General features: G+C 31.7%; 1 protein-coding gene across 3 annotated transcripts in view; it reads left to right on the top strand.

The window, feature by feature from the left end:
* Positions 1-991: 991 nt before the first annotated feature.
* The window catches only part of LOC115884368 (lachesin-like), a 94,111-nt gene continuing 77,472 nt past the window's right edge, over positions 992-17,630 (top strand). For all 3 annotated transcript variants that reach the window (XM_030902928.1, XM_030902927.1, XM_030902926.1), the window contains exon 1: positions 992-1,286. In XM_030902928.1, the coding sequence (XP_030758788.1) occupies positions 1,205-1,286 (82 nt within the window). In that variant the 5' untranslated portion in view covers positions 992-1,204. The remainder of the gene's footprint in view (positions 1,287-17,630) is intronic.

Raw genomic sequence — 17,630 nt, 5'->3', positions numbered from 1 at the left:
GCATACAATTTCTTCCTCCGATTCAGACGAAGAGCCTAAATTAGACGACTCTGACTCTGAAGAAGCCGAGAATATAGATGATTATGAAAATGAGTGCGTTGGTTGCGGGGAAGACTACAGAAAAACTAAAAAAACAGAAGACTGGATTAAATGCGTTATATGCCGGCGATGGTTACATGAAAATTGTTCAAACTTTGAATCAATATGTCAAGCATGTGGCCTAAACGTTACAAAGAAAAAGTCATAACGAGGTGGTCCATCTATCCTAGCATGTACGGTCCGTAAATCCCCCCTCGCTAAACATTTCTATTGGATTTCCTGCATCCCGTATATACCTTTTTGGAACTCGAAGACGATTTTCTTCTTCCACATGGTCCAAAATATCCTCAAACTCTTCTAACATATTCAAAATTCAAAACTGTTTAATCAGACAAAACGGATTTACAATGGATTTATTTTGTTTACTAAAAAAGTTAGGTTAAGAAACTATCCACAGATCACATAAACTATCCAAAATGACAATCTCCAAAATGAAAATCGCAATTTCCAAAATGACGTTTGCTCGTGTATTCTGTGGATTCCGCTCTCGAGAGCCCAAGACCGTCTTGGCGTCTCGAGATGCAACTATAAATACCAGCCTTAGATGGAACAATCTAGTATTGTAGGAATTAGGATCAATAAGCCACATATTTGCATGAACTAAAATTAATAATTGGTTATCACTTCTAATGGCAACAATATTACAACAAATCCACTAAACTAAACGTCGAATCACAAATATGGTAACGCATTAGAATGAAACGAGTACCGAACTACGTCGTGATCTGCGAGATGCATTCCTAATTCCTGCAACGACCGTCCAAAGCTACAGGGGGAATCAAATTGCATCGGCCAAACCCAACACTCAACCGTCTAAAGCCAACAAACTACTGACTGTGCGTAAAAATTTTCGAAACGCTCAGCGTTATGGCCCCCCTTCGCTCAGGTTATGTGAACGGTCCCTCAGTCTCAGTTTTAGTTGGTTCAGCAGCAACATCGTATCGGTGTGTGGCGCGCTTGAAGCTAGCCGAATCGCGGTTTATATTCGTTTACGAAACCGTACGACGAGCCGGTCGGAATAATTTCCTTTTCGAAAAACCAGTGATAATTTTGGTGTGAATTTCTAGTTTTTTTTTCTCAGTGCCATACAGGATTATCCGAAAATATGAGTGCGAAATTGGTGACAATTTTGTGCGTTTTTGTTTGTTTGGAAGTGGTATTTGCAGGAAAAGCTCAGAAGAAAGACGGTAGGTTGCTGAATTGTCGCAAAATTTATATTATAAGAAGAAATGTAGATTTTTTTGGCGTATAATTACGAGACGATTTTAAAATGTGAAGAAAAAAAATAGTCCTACAAAAGAGAGTTTGGATAAAATATGCGCTCAATCGCTCACAAAGTATGGAATAAAAAATTTTCTGATTTTTAAATTTTCAAATCAAAGTTTAGGATTTTTTCGGATAATTGTGACGTTTTGTGTCAAATCTTGAAAGTTAGAAAATAATCTAGAAAAAATCTAAAAATATTTAAAATTTGTACTTTTTGTCAACTAAAATGATCAGCAAAATAATTTTCAGAATATGATCGGGTTGGTCGAAAGTAGGCAGTGAGTTTTTATTGCCTTTTGATAGTTTTTGGTACCATTTTGATTTTTGTCTCTTTGAATATGGCAATCGCAGAAAAATAGACAAGAAAGACTTTAGGTTGGTAAAAAGTAGGAAAACAGAATATTATGGAAAAACTTGTTTTAAAGATGTTAATCTCGAATTTAATAGAAAACTACCAGAAAAGTTACGCCAGTTTTTTTTAAATTTTACTCTGTATTATAACTTCGTAAAAAATAGCGTAAGGTCAATATTAAATTGTTAAAATATTTAACTAAAAATTAATGAGTAATAAGATTTTGAGATTATGAAGAAAAAATATTAAAGAAAGTTAAAGACAAAACTACAAGATAGATAGGTGTGAAAAAATTTCAAAATCTAAAAAAGAAAAAAAGTAGATAAAATGTAAAGAATAAATAAAATAGATCTAAATATTTTCTGCATCGTTCATAAAATTAATATATGATATTTGGATTGTTTGGATTTTGAAAAATAGGAAGTATAATATTTTATTTGATAATCTTCATCGTTTTATGGAATTTGGAATTTTATAACGTTATCTTGAAATATTACTGGAACGATGTCTGGTTTTTCGTTAACTGAATTGAAAAATCAACAGGAATTATTTTCTTCTCGAAAAGTGAGATATTTGTGTTTTTCTTAGCACTACCCGACTATCCTAAAAACTGATTGCGATGTTGGTGACAATTTGGTACGTGTTCATTTATGTCCTTGGAAAAAGCCATTACAGGAAAGTAAAATGAAATAAAATTATTCCAAAATAAAAATTAATTAAAAATAGAGTATAAATCAAATATGCCCTCAATCCTCTACAAAATCTGGAATTAGAGATGTTTGGTGGCTCTTGTAATTAATGAAGTAAGGCTTTATCGCAGCTGCATTTTCTTGTTCTCTAAATTTTGTAACTATATTTATTACAAGATCTTCATTCTACTTATTTGTATCTGATATGAACAGCCGCCCAGAATTATTTTCTTTTCAAAAAATCGGTATTTTCTAGTAGCAGAATATTTATAGTATATTTCTTAGTGTCATACAAGATTATACTAAAATTATTAATTCAAAATTGGTAAAGATTTTATTTCTCTAAACGTGGCAATTGCAGGAAATACTGAAAAGATAAACGGTATATTATTGCTGAATTTTACACTTACACATTTTTATATCATATCTAAATATAAAACTATCAAAATAGTTGTGAAGAAATGATAAAATATTTAAAATTTTGTGATAAGTGATATCCAGTTATTAATAATGAACAAATATGAATTATAGATAATATGAAAGAGATTAATATTTATGGGTATTAGGGTTTTATTGTCGTGTCCTATAAGAATTAAGATTAATTTAATTTTTCACGCTATTAAGTAAATTAACTAAAAGAAACACAGGTTTGTTACTTTTTCTGTTCTAAAATAACAATGAATATCTTATTGTCATATATTGTCATAATAAAAAGTAATGAAGTGCCTGAAGATATGAATACGAAAGATGTGATAATTTTGTATGTGTGTATATCATTAGAGATATGAGAAGTTGTAGGTAATAATCAGGAAAAAATGAAAAGAGTGACACTATTTCCCAAATAGATGCTTAATTGCAGCACAATTTTTACTAAATGAAAAAATAATATTTTTAAGTATCTAAAAAGAAAACTAAAGAAAAGTTATGAAATCATTACTGAATCTGGATAAATTTGTGAAAATGAGACCAATAAAACTATGAGTTCAATAGCTCTTAAAATATCAAATTATAAATAAATGATATTTATGGATTTTTATGTTTTGTAAATGGGACAATAAAGTTTTAAACTTGTATTTTGTAAATCGTGTATTTATTTAAAACTGTATAGAAAAATCGTTTGAAATTAAAAATTTATATTTTTTTGCTATAATTTTATAAATTCTAAGAAATGTCTACATAAGGCCGCTGTTACGTTTACGTTATAAAATTTCCTTCTCAAAAATCTTTTATAAAATATACATTTGATGAAAAATTATACAGCGTAAATATACATATTTTATAAAATATTACATATTACACTGTCAAATTCTTCATAAAATATATTTTACATCAAATTTTTGACAAAGAAATTTTATAGACTAATGCCGGCCTAACAATAATTTTCTGTTAAATGGAAAATATGGTGTAAATACATACGTGAAAATATATAGGCATATATTTAAGATCCAAGATGACCAAGAAAATAGAAAGATTTTTAATATGAAAATTAAGTAAAAAAGCAATATATCAGTTTGGTGTAAAATTAATAAACTTTCTTTAATCAGATATTGATTTGAATTTCAAAAACGTATCAATAAGGAGCTTAACTTATTGAAATTTGCAATAATTATTGCACAAATAAAATGTGCACAAAAAGATTACAAGACGAAATATAATCTTCTTCTTCGGTTTCCATCTCCTAATGGAGGTTGGAAATCATCATGGCAATTCTAACTTTGTTAACGGCTGCTCTGAATAACTGGTTTGAAGTCATTCCAAACCATTCTCTCAAATTCTTGAGCCATGATGTTCTTCTACTTCCTTGGCTCCTTCTGCCCTTTATCTTTCCTTCTATTATGTTCTGCAGCAGGGCATATTTAGGTCCGCTCATCATGTGTCCAAAGTACTCAAATTTTCTCTTTTTAAGGGTGTTAATCCCCTCTTCGTCCTTCTGAATTCTGCGTCGCAGTTCTGCATTTGTAACCTTGTCAGTCCATGCAATCCTTAGCATACATAGCACCACCTTTCGAATGCCTCAAGCTTCTCCATTTCGGCCTTTTTAAGTGTCCAAACCTCTGAACCATAGAGTAGAGTTGCAAATATGTAACCCCTTAGCATTCTTAATCTAAGCTTTAAGATGATGTTTCCACTGCACAGACATTTTTTGGGTTTTAAAAAGGATGCTCTGGCTATTTCTATTCGAGCTTTTAAGAAATATAATACAAAAGGAATAAAAAAACATGAAACAAATTGATATTTCATTAAGAAAGAAATGATAATTACTAAAATTTATTTTTAATAGATGATAAGAAATTATTTAATGGAAAGATTTGTATTAAATAATTGCAGTCATGTGTTGCCAAACAATACGTTCTGGCAATTTTCCACTGCTTTATCACACACTTAGTTAATTTATTACTAATGTTTCTATATTATATACCTACTCGTAGGAGGAGACTCAATCGAGATTTTTTAATATAATATTTACCAGATATTGATTTTAAAATATTTAACATAATGATTTAAAAATGGAGTTATGATTTTTTTTAATTGCTTTTAAAATCATTGAAGGATAAGAAAATCTGAAGTATATTTAAAAAATAATACAGAACAATGATTAATATTTATAACAGACTAATATTCAGAATATATTTTCGTTACAGTTTTGACAGAAAAAAATATATAAAAATTCTGTATAAATATTTATCAGACCTTTTATAAAATTATTCTCGCCAGTATTAAAGTACAAAACATTTCTGTAGCTTACAAATGCCATTTTGCCGTCCAAGAGCGAATAACAGGGTCCAAGAAGGTTACTTGCAGTGATACGCCGGATTTGCAAACCAGTTTTTGAAATGAATGGGACAAGAACTTCTTCGAAAGGAGTTAAAAAAGGAAGGCCGAACGCCTCTTTGTGTACGGTGGAATGTCCTCTTGGATTTCTTTATTCTAGAATCACTGATACACTTTCCTAATTTGGAACTGAAATTGTGTCAAGTAGATGTTATACGCTATTATATCTTGTATATCTACAAGATGACACTAACTTATTAAGTATTTTTAATAAGAATTTTTCTCCAATATACCTATAATATTATATATATAATTATATAATATATAATTCAGATATAAATCTTGTTTTTCTTACTTATTTAATAATAAAAATTCAAATAAGAACTCTACAGTATGTCCCCGGATTTTCTTTACAAGAGGAAAAACTTTTTTATTATTATGAGAAACATTTTGAGACATTTTGAAAAAAATGCATTCTTCTGAGCATTATTGATAAAAAGTTTTGCTTGTTCTAAAATGGTTAATCCCGTAAACTAAACTACTCAAACAACTAAAAAAATAGGTACTTCTAATTGTATTATAGGAATATGTAACAAAACGCATTGTATGAATATGTAATAAAACGTTTTCATAGTACAGGAAAAACAAATATAATCTTAAATTTTAACGAAATTATTATTAGCTACTATTTAAGTACGTATAATTAACTTAGCTAATAGTATATATTTATATTACACCTAAAATAGCCGAATAGAAGATAAAATTTATAAAGGTTTGATATGTTGAGATTAGACGCACCAAAAGGATACTTCAAAAGTAAAAAAAAAATCAAAAGAGTTCTTAACTTTAAAGTGTGAGCTTCACCCCAAAAAAACCACCCCCAATACGCCCTTTGATGGTTTTTCACTTTTTTCTCAGAACCCGTTGGTCCCACAAAAAATTTTATACTTACTTCTATAAAATATTCCTTATAAAATTTGCTACAAAAAAGGTTCTATTCATTATTTATATTTATCCAATGCATTTCGAGCAATAACCGTTTGAAAAATGGAGTACAAAAAAAATACAAGTTGCCTTTCAAATTATAGTCTCCCAAGGTATTTTAACGTGCTAAATGTACGCGCAACAGATATAATACTGTATAATATAAACAAAAACATTGCCTATTCCACTAAACTAACATTCATTTTAGAATTAGAATTTAGAATTTAGAATGAATTTTGGTACCACTGATATTGGAGATGGAGAACTACCCTCTATAAAACCGTCCCAGATACTGGCTTTTGTCAAAGCCCTGGGACTGTATGATGAGTTATGATTGAAGAAAGGGGGACACAATGGATCTGTAAGGTCGAAGTGATTAACCCCCCTCCCACTCATTCTAAATTCTAAAAAACTAACATTCATACTTTCATCTACATATTCTCATCGTCTATAGTTTCTAGAATGTGCTCATTCGAACAACTTTGCCCACGACAGGTTCCACACATAGTTGTACATTTCATGCCGGCTTTAGTGCAACTGCATCTTTTTCTACAATCTTGATTGCAGTTGCACGTTATTAATGACATAATTGAAGCAGGAGCGGGCGATTTTGTTGTATATAAAGGTGACAGGGTGTTGTTGATTTTCTTCCAGCCCCACTGGTCGGGTTTTATAGGTTGTTCTTGCCATATTTGTACTTGAAGATATGTTCTCCGGGAATGTTGCCTAGCTGCAGCAGATGTGATTTGATAAAAGTACCGTGCTGTTTGTTTGACCAACTAACTTTCAATAAGTTAGTTAACAAGCGTATCTTAGTTTCAACAAGCGTATCTTTACTCACTAAGGCTACCTTTAGATGATTGAAGTTTGTATAGTTTCAGTATAAACGTCTCTCCAACTTTTTCAATTTCTTGCAGTGTTGACTTTGCGTTGTTAAAAATATCAACGATATCAAGGTCTTTTTCTTTATTAAATATTTGTACGTGCTGTTTTCCTTTCCCAAAAAATCCTGATGTTGTGTCACACCCGCTAATAGCGTAAATAAATAAAATTGTTTTTTTTTAAATTACGTATAATACTGGATGACTGCAAGTCTCTCGAACTATACATTCGTTGTTTCACATTACCTATGGCTTCTTTCAGAAAAAGAATGTCATTTAATCGGGGGAAAGTGCTGCTAATAAAACAACAAGATCGACATCTTGTCCAACGACTAGAACTTGTTCATTTTTCTCAGATATTTTGATGGCAGTATGAATAATTGAACATCAGCAAACAAGATTGTGTAAAAAGATGCAGTTGCATTAAAGCCGGCATGAAATGTACAACTATGTGTGGAACCTGTCGTGGGCAAAGTTGTTCGAATACTAAGCACATTCTAGAAACTATAGACGATGACAATATGTAGATGAAAGTATGAATGTTATTTTAGTGGAATAGGCAATGTTTTTGTTTATATTATACAGTATTATATCTGCGTGTATATTTAGTACGTTAAAATACCTTGGAAGACTATAATTTGAAAGGCGATCTGTATTTTTTTTGTACTCCATTTTTCAAACGGTTGTTGCTCGAAATGCATTGGATAAATATAAATAATGAATAGAACCTTTTTTGTAGCAAATTTTATAAGGAATATTTTTGACAAGAATTTTTTTTTTATTTTCTGTGCGACTAATTGTTTTCGAGGAAAACGTGAAAAACCACCGCAGTGCGTATTGGGGGTGGTTTTTGGGGGTGAAGCTCACATTTTACAATTAGGAACTCTTTTGATTTTAAAAGTCTCCTTTAGTACGTATAACCTCAACATATCAAAACTTTATAATTTTTTTTCTAAATATGCTAATATCAACGTACTATAAGATATCTGAATAATTTATCTTTTCTTATTAACCTATTGATCTTCTGTTTGATAGAAAAACCTGTGAGGAAACAAAGCTTGTGTAAGTCATCGCTTAACTGGGATCTAATTTTAGTGCCCATTGTTTCTGTCGCAGAAAAAGCTTTCTTGGACTCTACAATAGTTGGCAGAATGGCTATTAAGGCCTCGAATATTATTTTCAAATATTTCCTCTAATTTCTCCTAAACAATAATAAAAATTATGAATATTTTAATAGCGTTATAGTGAAAAATATTTTAATATATATAGTAGGTACTTACCATCCTAATAAAGTTGGCAACAGTGCTGGTAAATCTTTGACCTCGGCCTAATCTAAAACTTTCTGAATTCTGGTTAATTTGGCTGCTGCCTTTTAGCCTAGTGTGTATTTATTTTTTAACGATTACCGTAATTACCGAAAAAGATGATATATTGGTAATATTCTTATCGGTAAATCGTTAAACCGCTAATACAATCCCTATTTTCATTACTATTTTTGTTTCAATAGCATTATTTTATGGAGACTGAATAACGTCTCACTTTAAATGTATATTTTTCCAGCAATCATAAAACAAAATACAAGGTCAATTTAGAGAAAAAACATTGTGTTCACTTTAATACACAGATTATAGACTATACGAACCTTTGATTATTTTGATGAAAATTCCTATAATCTATTAAAATACCTAGCTACAAATATTTGTTGGTTTATTTGCTATACAGCAACTTTCCAAAATATAAATTTTTTTTGTCAAAATATAAACCACAGGAAATTACACAAAGTTACCGAAGTTTTTAGGCTAATTTACAAAGTATCATAGAAATTTGGATACAGAGTAAACGTAATATTTGCTGATTAATATGTAACCTACTAATATCTACTTACTGAAGCAAGTTGCATTAGTTGCTAGAGTCTGTCCTGCGAGATAATCGACTAACCCGGGAGGCGATATCCAAAAAATGACGGAAAATACATATACTTTTGAATGACTACTTCTTTAGCGATTTCTTATAAATTGCTAACCAAGATTAGATTGGATTAGGTTCTTCGAGGTGGCTATCGGTCTGATCCACTGCGATCTTTTCAGATCTTTTGTGGTCCTCTTCTGATCCTTAAGGTGCCCATTCACATACAGTTAGTTCGCCGGCAGTCCAGAACTGTCGATTTTTTATTGTCAGTTAAAATTTCTCCATACACATACAGACCGTAGGCAATTACCCTGTCTGTGGAAAATTAAAAGTAAAGTGAAAAATTGCTGAAATTTTATAAAGTTGCTGATACAAATGCTACTATTGATTCTGTAAAGAAAAAAATAACCAATATGCGAAGTGCTTTCCTATAAATAAAACTTTTTTTGATATGTTCATTAAAAGGTGTGTTATCCATTCTGAGGTAATTTTTAAGATCATCTGTTGCACTAGTTCTTAATTTTCGCAGTAACTTCATGTGAGATAATTGTATCACATTGTAACAACCAATCTTTCACCCACAAACGCTTTTTTGTCTTTATAATTGGCTTTTTCAAAAGCACGAGAAGTGCCGCTAGGTCTTGTTTCCTAGCGTTATTATTTAAAAACATTTTCATTTCAGAGACTGTCAGAAAGATCATTCAATTAAAACGCATAGACGATATGTTTTTGTGTGTAAAAACACAGTTTTCCTGCAGTTCAAAAAGTGACAGTCCCAACACTGAAGTTCGCATTGTTAGACATTAATGCAATCTAATAAGTGTGTGGCCTTGTAGAATGTAGAATGTTTAGGAGGGGAGTTAATCACCGCGACCTTATAGATCTATTGTGTGTTCCCCTTTCTTGAGTTATAACGAGTTATAACTCATCTTACAGTCTCAGGGCTTTAAGAAAAGCCAGTATCTAAGAGACGGCTCCACAGAGGCCAGCTCTCCATCCTCGACATCAGACGTACCAAGGTTCATGGCACGAATGGTCGTCGTCTCGGCGCACTCAGTGATAAGGTGTTCTGGTGTTTCCCCATTTTCCCCACAAAATCTGCATTCGCCTTTGTTTCTCAGTTTCAGCCTACTGAGGTGTTCGTTGAGGAGACAGTGTCCCGTTAGAAACCCCGTGACAATTCGAAGATTGTTTTCACTTAAATCAAGGAAAACCTTTAATTTTTCTCGGTCATAAGTTCTAAGGAACTTTTTCGAGTGTCTTAGACCGTTGGAGGACACCCATTCCAAGTTACGGATGGAGCCTTCCAGATTCTTCAGTTCCGCTTTCAGTTGGTTCCCGTTTGGAAAACAGAACGGTTCTGGTCCAATTAGTTTAGTGTTCGCCTTTTCTAGCTAGATCATTTGCTTTTCATTGCCTTCTATCCCTTGGTGAGCAGGCACCCAGAGTAGGAGGACTTTATTTTCTTTGCCTAATTTGTTGAGCTTCTCCAGGCATTCTTTGACCAACTTCGAATTGATGGCTACTGAGTTGATCGCGTTAAGTGCTGCTTGACTATCGGATAGGATGGCAATTTCCGATGGTTTTCGGCCCAAATACTCCTCTCCCTGTCCCTGCTTTGGTTTTGGAAGCATCCGTATACCACATGATGGTATGGTCTTTTATATGCTGAGTAAGCGTCTCTTTCTTCCAATCCTTTTTATTACTCAATACTACATTGAGGTGTTTCTCAAAGTTGTAAATTCTTGGTATGTCATCCACTGGGAGTTGGAGAAGTGGAATTTTCTTTTTGAGGGTGTTCCAAGCCCCTGACCTGAAAATTCTCCCAGTACTGTTTCCGTCAGTAACCATTCTAATCATTGTCGCATTGGCATAATTACCGACAATGTGCAGTGGTGTTAGGTCTAGAATGACCTCCATTGCTGCTGTTGGACATGTTCTCATGGCACCTGTGATGCAGATACATGCCAGTCTCTGTACTTTGCACAGGTTTTGCCTTGCTGTACGTTGCTCTAGTTTTGTATACCAAGCAACTGCTCCATAAGTAATTGCTGTGTAAGTAAAGTATATGCCCTTACAAAATTTAGATCGTCAGTTCAGATCGTACATTCATGGGCACTTTTAGGGATTACATTCTCCAATCCTATTCTTTTGAAAAAGTCTAACAACTTTTTCGCCTGTGTACCCTGGTGGATTTCTCCACTATACTAGAGGTTTCTTGATCACCCACCAACGTTTGTTGGCTTGCAAGCGGAATCGGTTATCATCACAAATTATCGGACTTTATTATTACGGTAGCTAAGGATATTAAGATCAAACTTAAAATGAATACTGTAAAATATGTGCCAATAACTTATTTGGGAAGCATTTTAGGGCATATGTTCATAGAAACTTTTTGTTTTATTTTCATCTGCAGAATCATCCACGCAAGTTAGATACAATATTTTTGACACCCTGTATATACGTAATTAAACAAACATTTCTCTTCAAGAATGATTTAAAGGCACACATGCACACTTAAATTAAAAAGTAACCTTTTCTCTCTGCAGTTTTTAGAATACGAGTGTAGAACTCGTCAAAATTCCTTTTTTATATGTTTCAGTGACCTGGATAAACTTATTGTATGAGTTTTGGCAACGGTCTTAAATAGTCAGAAAACTTTAAAAATACTCTATTTCCTACTAATAATATCCATTAAATCTCTAGATTTTACATGATAAATAAGCATACCTAAGTTAATTTAATATTTACCCATTATTGCTTCAGCAAATAATTTTCCAACTCAGCGCTATCATTTTTACTAGCACATATTATACAAACAGCATTTCCATCACACCGTAATCAATTTCATTCATTTCTGATTTTATCGAGAATGAATTGAAATGCGTTCGTTTCAAACACACGTTGGCAAGGTAACAAACAAGCTTATCAATTGGAAGTAGGTACGTTGACCTCAATTTTTACCGTCTGGTAAATATTCATGTAATGTTACTTCAGCAGGCACTTTCAAATCCATTAATAATATAGTGTGTCAACTAAAAAAAGCTGACACGATTTTCGGGACTAAATTAAGGAAGTGTATCAGTTGATTAGAAAAAGTACGAAAGGTTAAATAAAAATAACATATACCTAGCTATTTTGCTTATTTTTATGAACATTGGTAAACTGTTTTTTTTTTAAATTTGGTACCCTTACAAACATTTTAATGCCAAGACGAATGGCGATATAATGCGTGTAAAATTCTGTAACGCCTCTGAAAGGGTCTCTTTACACTAGGATAGATTGTACTACTGGTGGTACTTATTTTATCCGTCGGCGCGTCCGTATTGCTCGTGATCCTGCTGCGCTCTTGCTTCTGATAGTGCTTGCATTGCTTGGCCTTCCTGTTTGTCGTTTTCTCAAGATCTTTCGGCTCGCAAATAACGGCGTCTACATTGTCATGTAGTGCTTGCTTTCGTGCTCGTCGGACATGGATGGTACCGAAGTATTTTTAATAGCGGCTGCTAGTGCGATCATTATTGCAAAACGAAGGAGACAAAGAGAAAAAAGGCGGTGTTGGATATTTAATAACTTCAAAAGTCCAGCACAGTGAAAGTAAACATCTACTCGATTTACAGACAGAATCTTTTTTAATATTTTTTATCGCATGCTCGCTACTGATTTTGAAAGACTTATTAACTCAGTTGGTCCCCATATAGAAAGAAAAAATACAACTTTTAGGAAATGTATTCCGGTTAAAGAAAGAGTTAAATAGTAATAGTAATTAGTTTCCAAGCAAAGCATAAATAAAGTTCTCAAAGATCAGATTAAGATAAGTAGACAATATAAATTTAGAGTTATATTTTATTAAAGGTATATTTAATATTATTAATCCAAGAACAACACAAATATTTGTAATTCTGAACAAAATAAAATAAGAAAAATCATGTACCTAACCTAACCGAATCCTATGAATGAAACCAAACTAAAAATTTAACAAACACAAAGAGCTTGAGCGCCACGAAACGCCGTAAAGTATACTCGTATGGCTCCGAACCGTCTCATTTTATGAGATCGCAAGTATGTGGAGCACCGCGAGCGTTGCGAGCGCCGAGAACATCTCGCACCGACTGTTTGCCATGTTTCTCGTGTTTTACGTGTTCGTTCGGCCTGCTCGCGAGCTATGTGGACGCAGCTTTATAGATACAATAATTTCAACAAATGACACAAGAAGCTAGAACTTTTTTTACGTAAAAAAGGTGCTCTTCATTTAGTTCGAAACGGTGAACGGTTTTCAAGATATTTGCGTTTAAAAGTTACGACGCATGGATTTTAGTATTAGTGAAATTATAAAATGTAAAGAAATTCTAAATAAATTAATCTACTGATTTCGCTATACTAAAGTCGATGCACCATCGGAACCTTTCTTTAAACGCAGATATCTTGAAAAGCTTTCACCGTTTCGGACTAAACGTAGAGCACCTTTTTTACATAAAAAAGTGCTAGCTTTAATTCTCATTTGTTGATACCGAACTTTTATCGTTTTTAGGGTTCCGTACCCAAAGGGTAAAAACGGGAACCCTATTACGACTAAGACTTCGCTGTCCGTCCGTCCGTCTATCCGTCCGTCTGTCACAAAGGTCTATTTTATGAACCGTTGCAGCTAGACAGTTGAAATTTTTACAGATAATGTATCTATGTTGCCGCTATAAGAACAAATACTAAAAACAGAAGTAAATAAATGTTTGTAAATAAAAAAGTACTTTCACTAAACATTATCTTTTAAGTAAGAGTTTTACATAGAATCGTTCAAGTCCTCGGTGGCCGCGTGGTTAAAGCGTTAGGACCATAGACTTAAAATAAAATATAGACTGAGCATCTCATTCATAAATAGCTGGAACATGCGGTCAGACAATGTCTTGTTATTGTTGTGTTATTGTTTTAGGTTATAACGAGTGCGACACGAGCGATAGATAGGTTGTCTCTGTCGTAACGGTCGTTTCCTGAAGACTCTGACGAGAAACGCAACACTGTCTTTCGTTTCTCAAGTACACCTGAACTCTCCGTATCATAGCCGGTTAATTTTTTTATTTTAATGAAGCTATAATTAAATTAAAAATATATGGTATTTAAACTTTTTTAAATTTTATTAAGATTTAGGAGAGGTTTTTTTAAATAAAAGTTTAGAAAAAACCTCTTAGAGTCCAAAAAGGATAAAAATAATAAAATACATGTTATAGAAGAAATTTTATAATCGAAATTACGTAATTTTTGAAATTATTAAAAAAAATATTAATTTTAGTCAAACATTTACAACCCCTAATATTAATCAAAACAGGATCTATTCTACAGATATAATAGAATCGGCGACAGGGAGAGAAAAAAAAAATATGATTGTTGTAATTTTTTTTTCTGGTTAAGTGATGTCTTATTTGTGTAAATTAGAGAAAACATAAATCCATTAAAGCAAGGAAGGTGGTAGGAAGTGGATAAAATGAAAACTACATTTATTTAACTTGGTAATGTCTTTATTATACCGGGTACGTCCCAAAAGTGGCTCATCTCCATATTTTTTTTATTTTTTCAAATAAAAAAACAAGATTTAGTATGTTAGTATATGACATAAATTAGGATTGATTGACACATTCAATTGTTTTTGGTCACTTCCTGTTTCACCGGAAATGACTATAAATTTTAATTTTTGAATGGCACCCTCAGTATATTTCTACTTTATTCGATAGAAAATGACACTCTGAATAGAATGACATATCATATGTCAACTTTTGACATTTTCGCATATGGTTTAATTGTAATTGTAACACGCTGTTCATAACGACAATTTGACTCGAAATACCAAGTGTGTGGTATCAATATATTCATAAAAAAATGCTTTTTCCAAATATGCTAATGAGTCACCCTTGTTCAATTTGAAAAAAATTAACATATATGATTAAAAATACGATTTGTACATCTTTTAACCGGCCTAGACAAGACACGAAACCCATTAAACGATCAAAACTATTTTTCCAAGGCTTCTTGATTAAAACTTAGTGTTTTTAACAACACCATGGCACCCTGGATTGAAATTTAAAATACGTTTTGTTTTTAAGCGACAATGTCAAAAGTTGACATATGATATGTCATTCTATTCAGAGTGTCATTTTTTATCGAATAAAGTAGCAATATACCGAGGGTGCTTTTAAAAATCAAAAGATGTAATCATTTCTGGTGAAACGGGAAGAGACCAAAAACAATTGAATACGTCAATCAATCCTAATTTATGTCATATACCTACTAACATTCAAATCTGTTTTTTTATCTGAAAAAATAAAAAAGTTATAGGTGTGAGCCACTTTTGAGAAGAACCCGGTATATTAAAAAATATTGTTTCATAATGTAATATCATTTTAAAATTCCTGTATGTTATTTTAGATTCTGAAGATAATTTTAGAATAAACCGGAATATATTTTTAATAAAAACATTATTAATTATTAACAGGGTTATAATAATTATGATTTTGTTACAAAAACCTTTACATAAATTATTATGTAAGAGAAAAAATTCAGATTTTACATTTTACTAAAATAATATCTAAATAAGCGCCTTTCTACAACAACGCCACTGACTCCTAATGGGTAAATTGAGAGTTGCCTACCGGTCGAAAGTCGTTTCAAGACTTAAATGGATTATTTAAGTCAAATTTCTTGCAAATTTGGCACTGGCGAACCATATTTTACAGTTCTTGAACAGAAAAAGTAAATAAAATAAACACTTAAGAACTACAAGCTAAGAAAATACGTTAATACAGCCGGGGAGATAGCGGCAACAAAGCTTTACCGCACACGTGCGACGCGTACTACAAGGTAATAAATGAATGAATTGGCAACTTCGCCTCTAATCGGTGTTGCCATATTGTAAAGAACTTATCCTTTTTAAATAGTATCCGACTTATAATTTAGTAGTATAAGGACTATTTAATACATCTATGGAATATAAAAACCTACTTTATTAGAACGTAATATTAATATCTCAATATATGTGTATAACAAGAAAAAAAATATTGATAATATTAAAGACGTGACAACATAGACTGGATGAAGAAGGCTCGGTCGACTGTACCCAGAAGTAAACATGTGTACAAAAAAGATTGTTTGTCCGCGTTTAGATGTAAATAGTGTAGTCTATATTTTATTTTAAGTCTATGGTTAGGACTTTACGCTGCTATGACGTTGGAGCCGTAGTAAGACAGGTTCGAATCCTAGCCAAGGCGACTTTTTTTAATCGTTTTTTTTTAATTTTTACAAATTGTTACATATTTGTTTTTACTTTTTACATATTATTGATTACTACAATTTTTAGTAATGTGTTTCTTCATTTTTTTTAAATTACTTATACGCGCATTCAAAATTTCAGCTAAATCGGAATAAAAGTTTATAATAATATATAGATTCTAATAGAATATATTAGATTATAGATATATAGATTCTAATAAAGTCCGACTCGCACTTGACAAATTCTTAAAATATTCGCAATTTTATGTGAACGATGATGCTTTTCAGAGCAGAAGAAAAAGGGTAATTAAAACATCTTTCCACCGTTAATGTAAATTTAAATAAAATACATTATGGTTTCCTATCTTTTAAAAAAGCTTTTGCTCTATTTGCATTTTTATAGTAATTAATACAGGGTGGTGAAAATATAATAATACTTACATTCAAAAAAAAACTATAAAAAGTTGACTGTATTAATAATAATAAAAATCTCGGTTTCTGTTCTTCTATTAATCTATTATTTATATCCTATTTTTCTGTGTCATGGGTAAATAAGTACTTAACGCAATAAATATTGTATAACTTGTATATTATTTTCTAAGGACCAATGGTTATACTAAAATTATTGTATACTTATCAATATATTTTTAAAAAATGAATAAAAACTTAGTGGAAAACATGTTTTGTTTCCCACGCGACCTTAGAATTCAATATCCCACAGCTAAATGATGAAATTACAAAAAGCGTATTTGTATTGTCAATATTTTCATTAATTTCATCAAAATAATGGTAAATCTATTACTTAACCTCAACATAAATCATTAAAGTAAACATGCCAATAATAAATGTAAACATCGGCATTTCGTGTAAATAAAGTGCGTACAGATTTATTAATAACCACATTCTAATTATTTAAACAAAATTTTCTGAAACACCTTCCAATTCCCAATTCACGCTTAGTAATACCCAGGATGTGCGGTTTACCTAGAGAATATAAGTTTTGCCAGCTAATGGTCATCGTTCAGTTTAGGGTTTACGTCTTTGGAACTAACAACCAAAAATCGTTTTGGTACCTTGGTTTTATTTAAAAGTTCGGTTTTCGGAGAATTTGAGTGAAAATAGGAAAAATAGCAGTGTGTGCGGAAGATAATTTCAATAAGCCAACCTTACTTCGCATAGAGAATGTTCGGTACTAAGGTTCTTTTTGTAGTTTTGTGCTCATTCATTTGTGTGAAGGGATTACCTGAAATTACTACAAAGAGCATTAAAGGTAGGGAGCCAGTTTTACTTAACCCTCATTTTTTTTCTAGTTGAATAGAAAATATATTGAATAGAAACTAATTATTTATGGCCTATATTTTTTTAAATTTATTTAACAATTATTATTTTCAGAAAAATAAATTTCAAATTTTAAAAAATTAAAATGCA

This window comes from Sitophilus oryzae, unplaced genomic scaffold (assembly GCF_002938485.1).
Source record: "Sitophilus oryzae breed Bouriz unplaced genomic scaffold, Soryzae_2.0 scaffold_227_pilon_pilon, whole genome shotgun sequence".
NCBI classification, from domain to species: domain Eukaryota; kingdom Metazoa; phylum Arthropoda; class Insecta; order Coleoptera; family Curculionidae; genus Sitophilus; species Sitophilus oryzae.
This window is presented reverse-complemented; position numbering and strand designations above follow the sequence as displayed.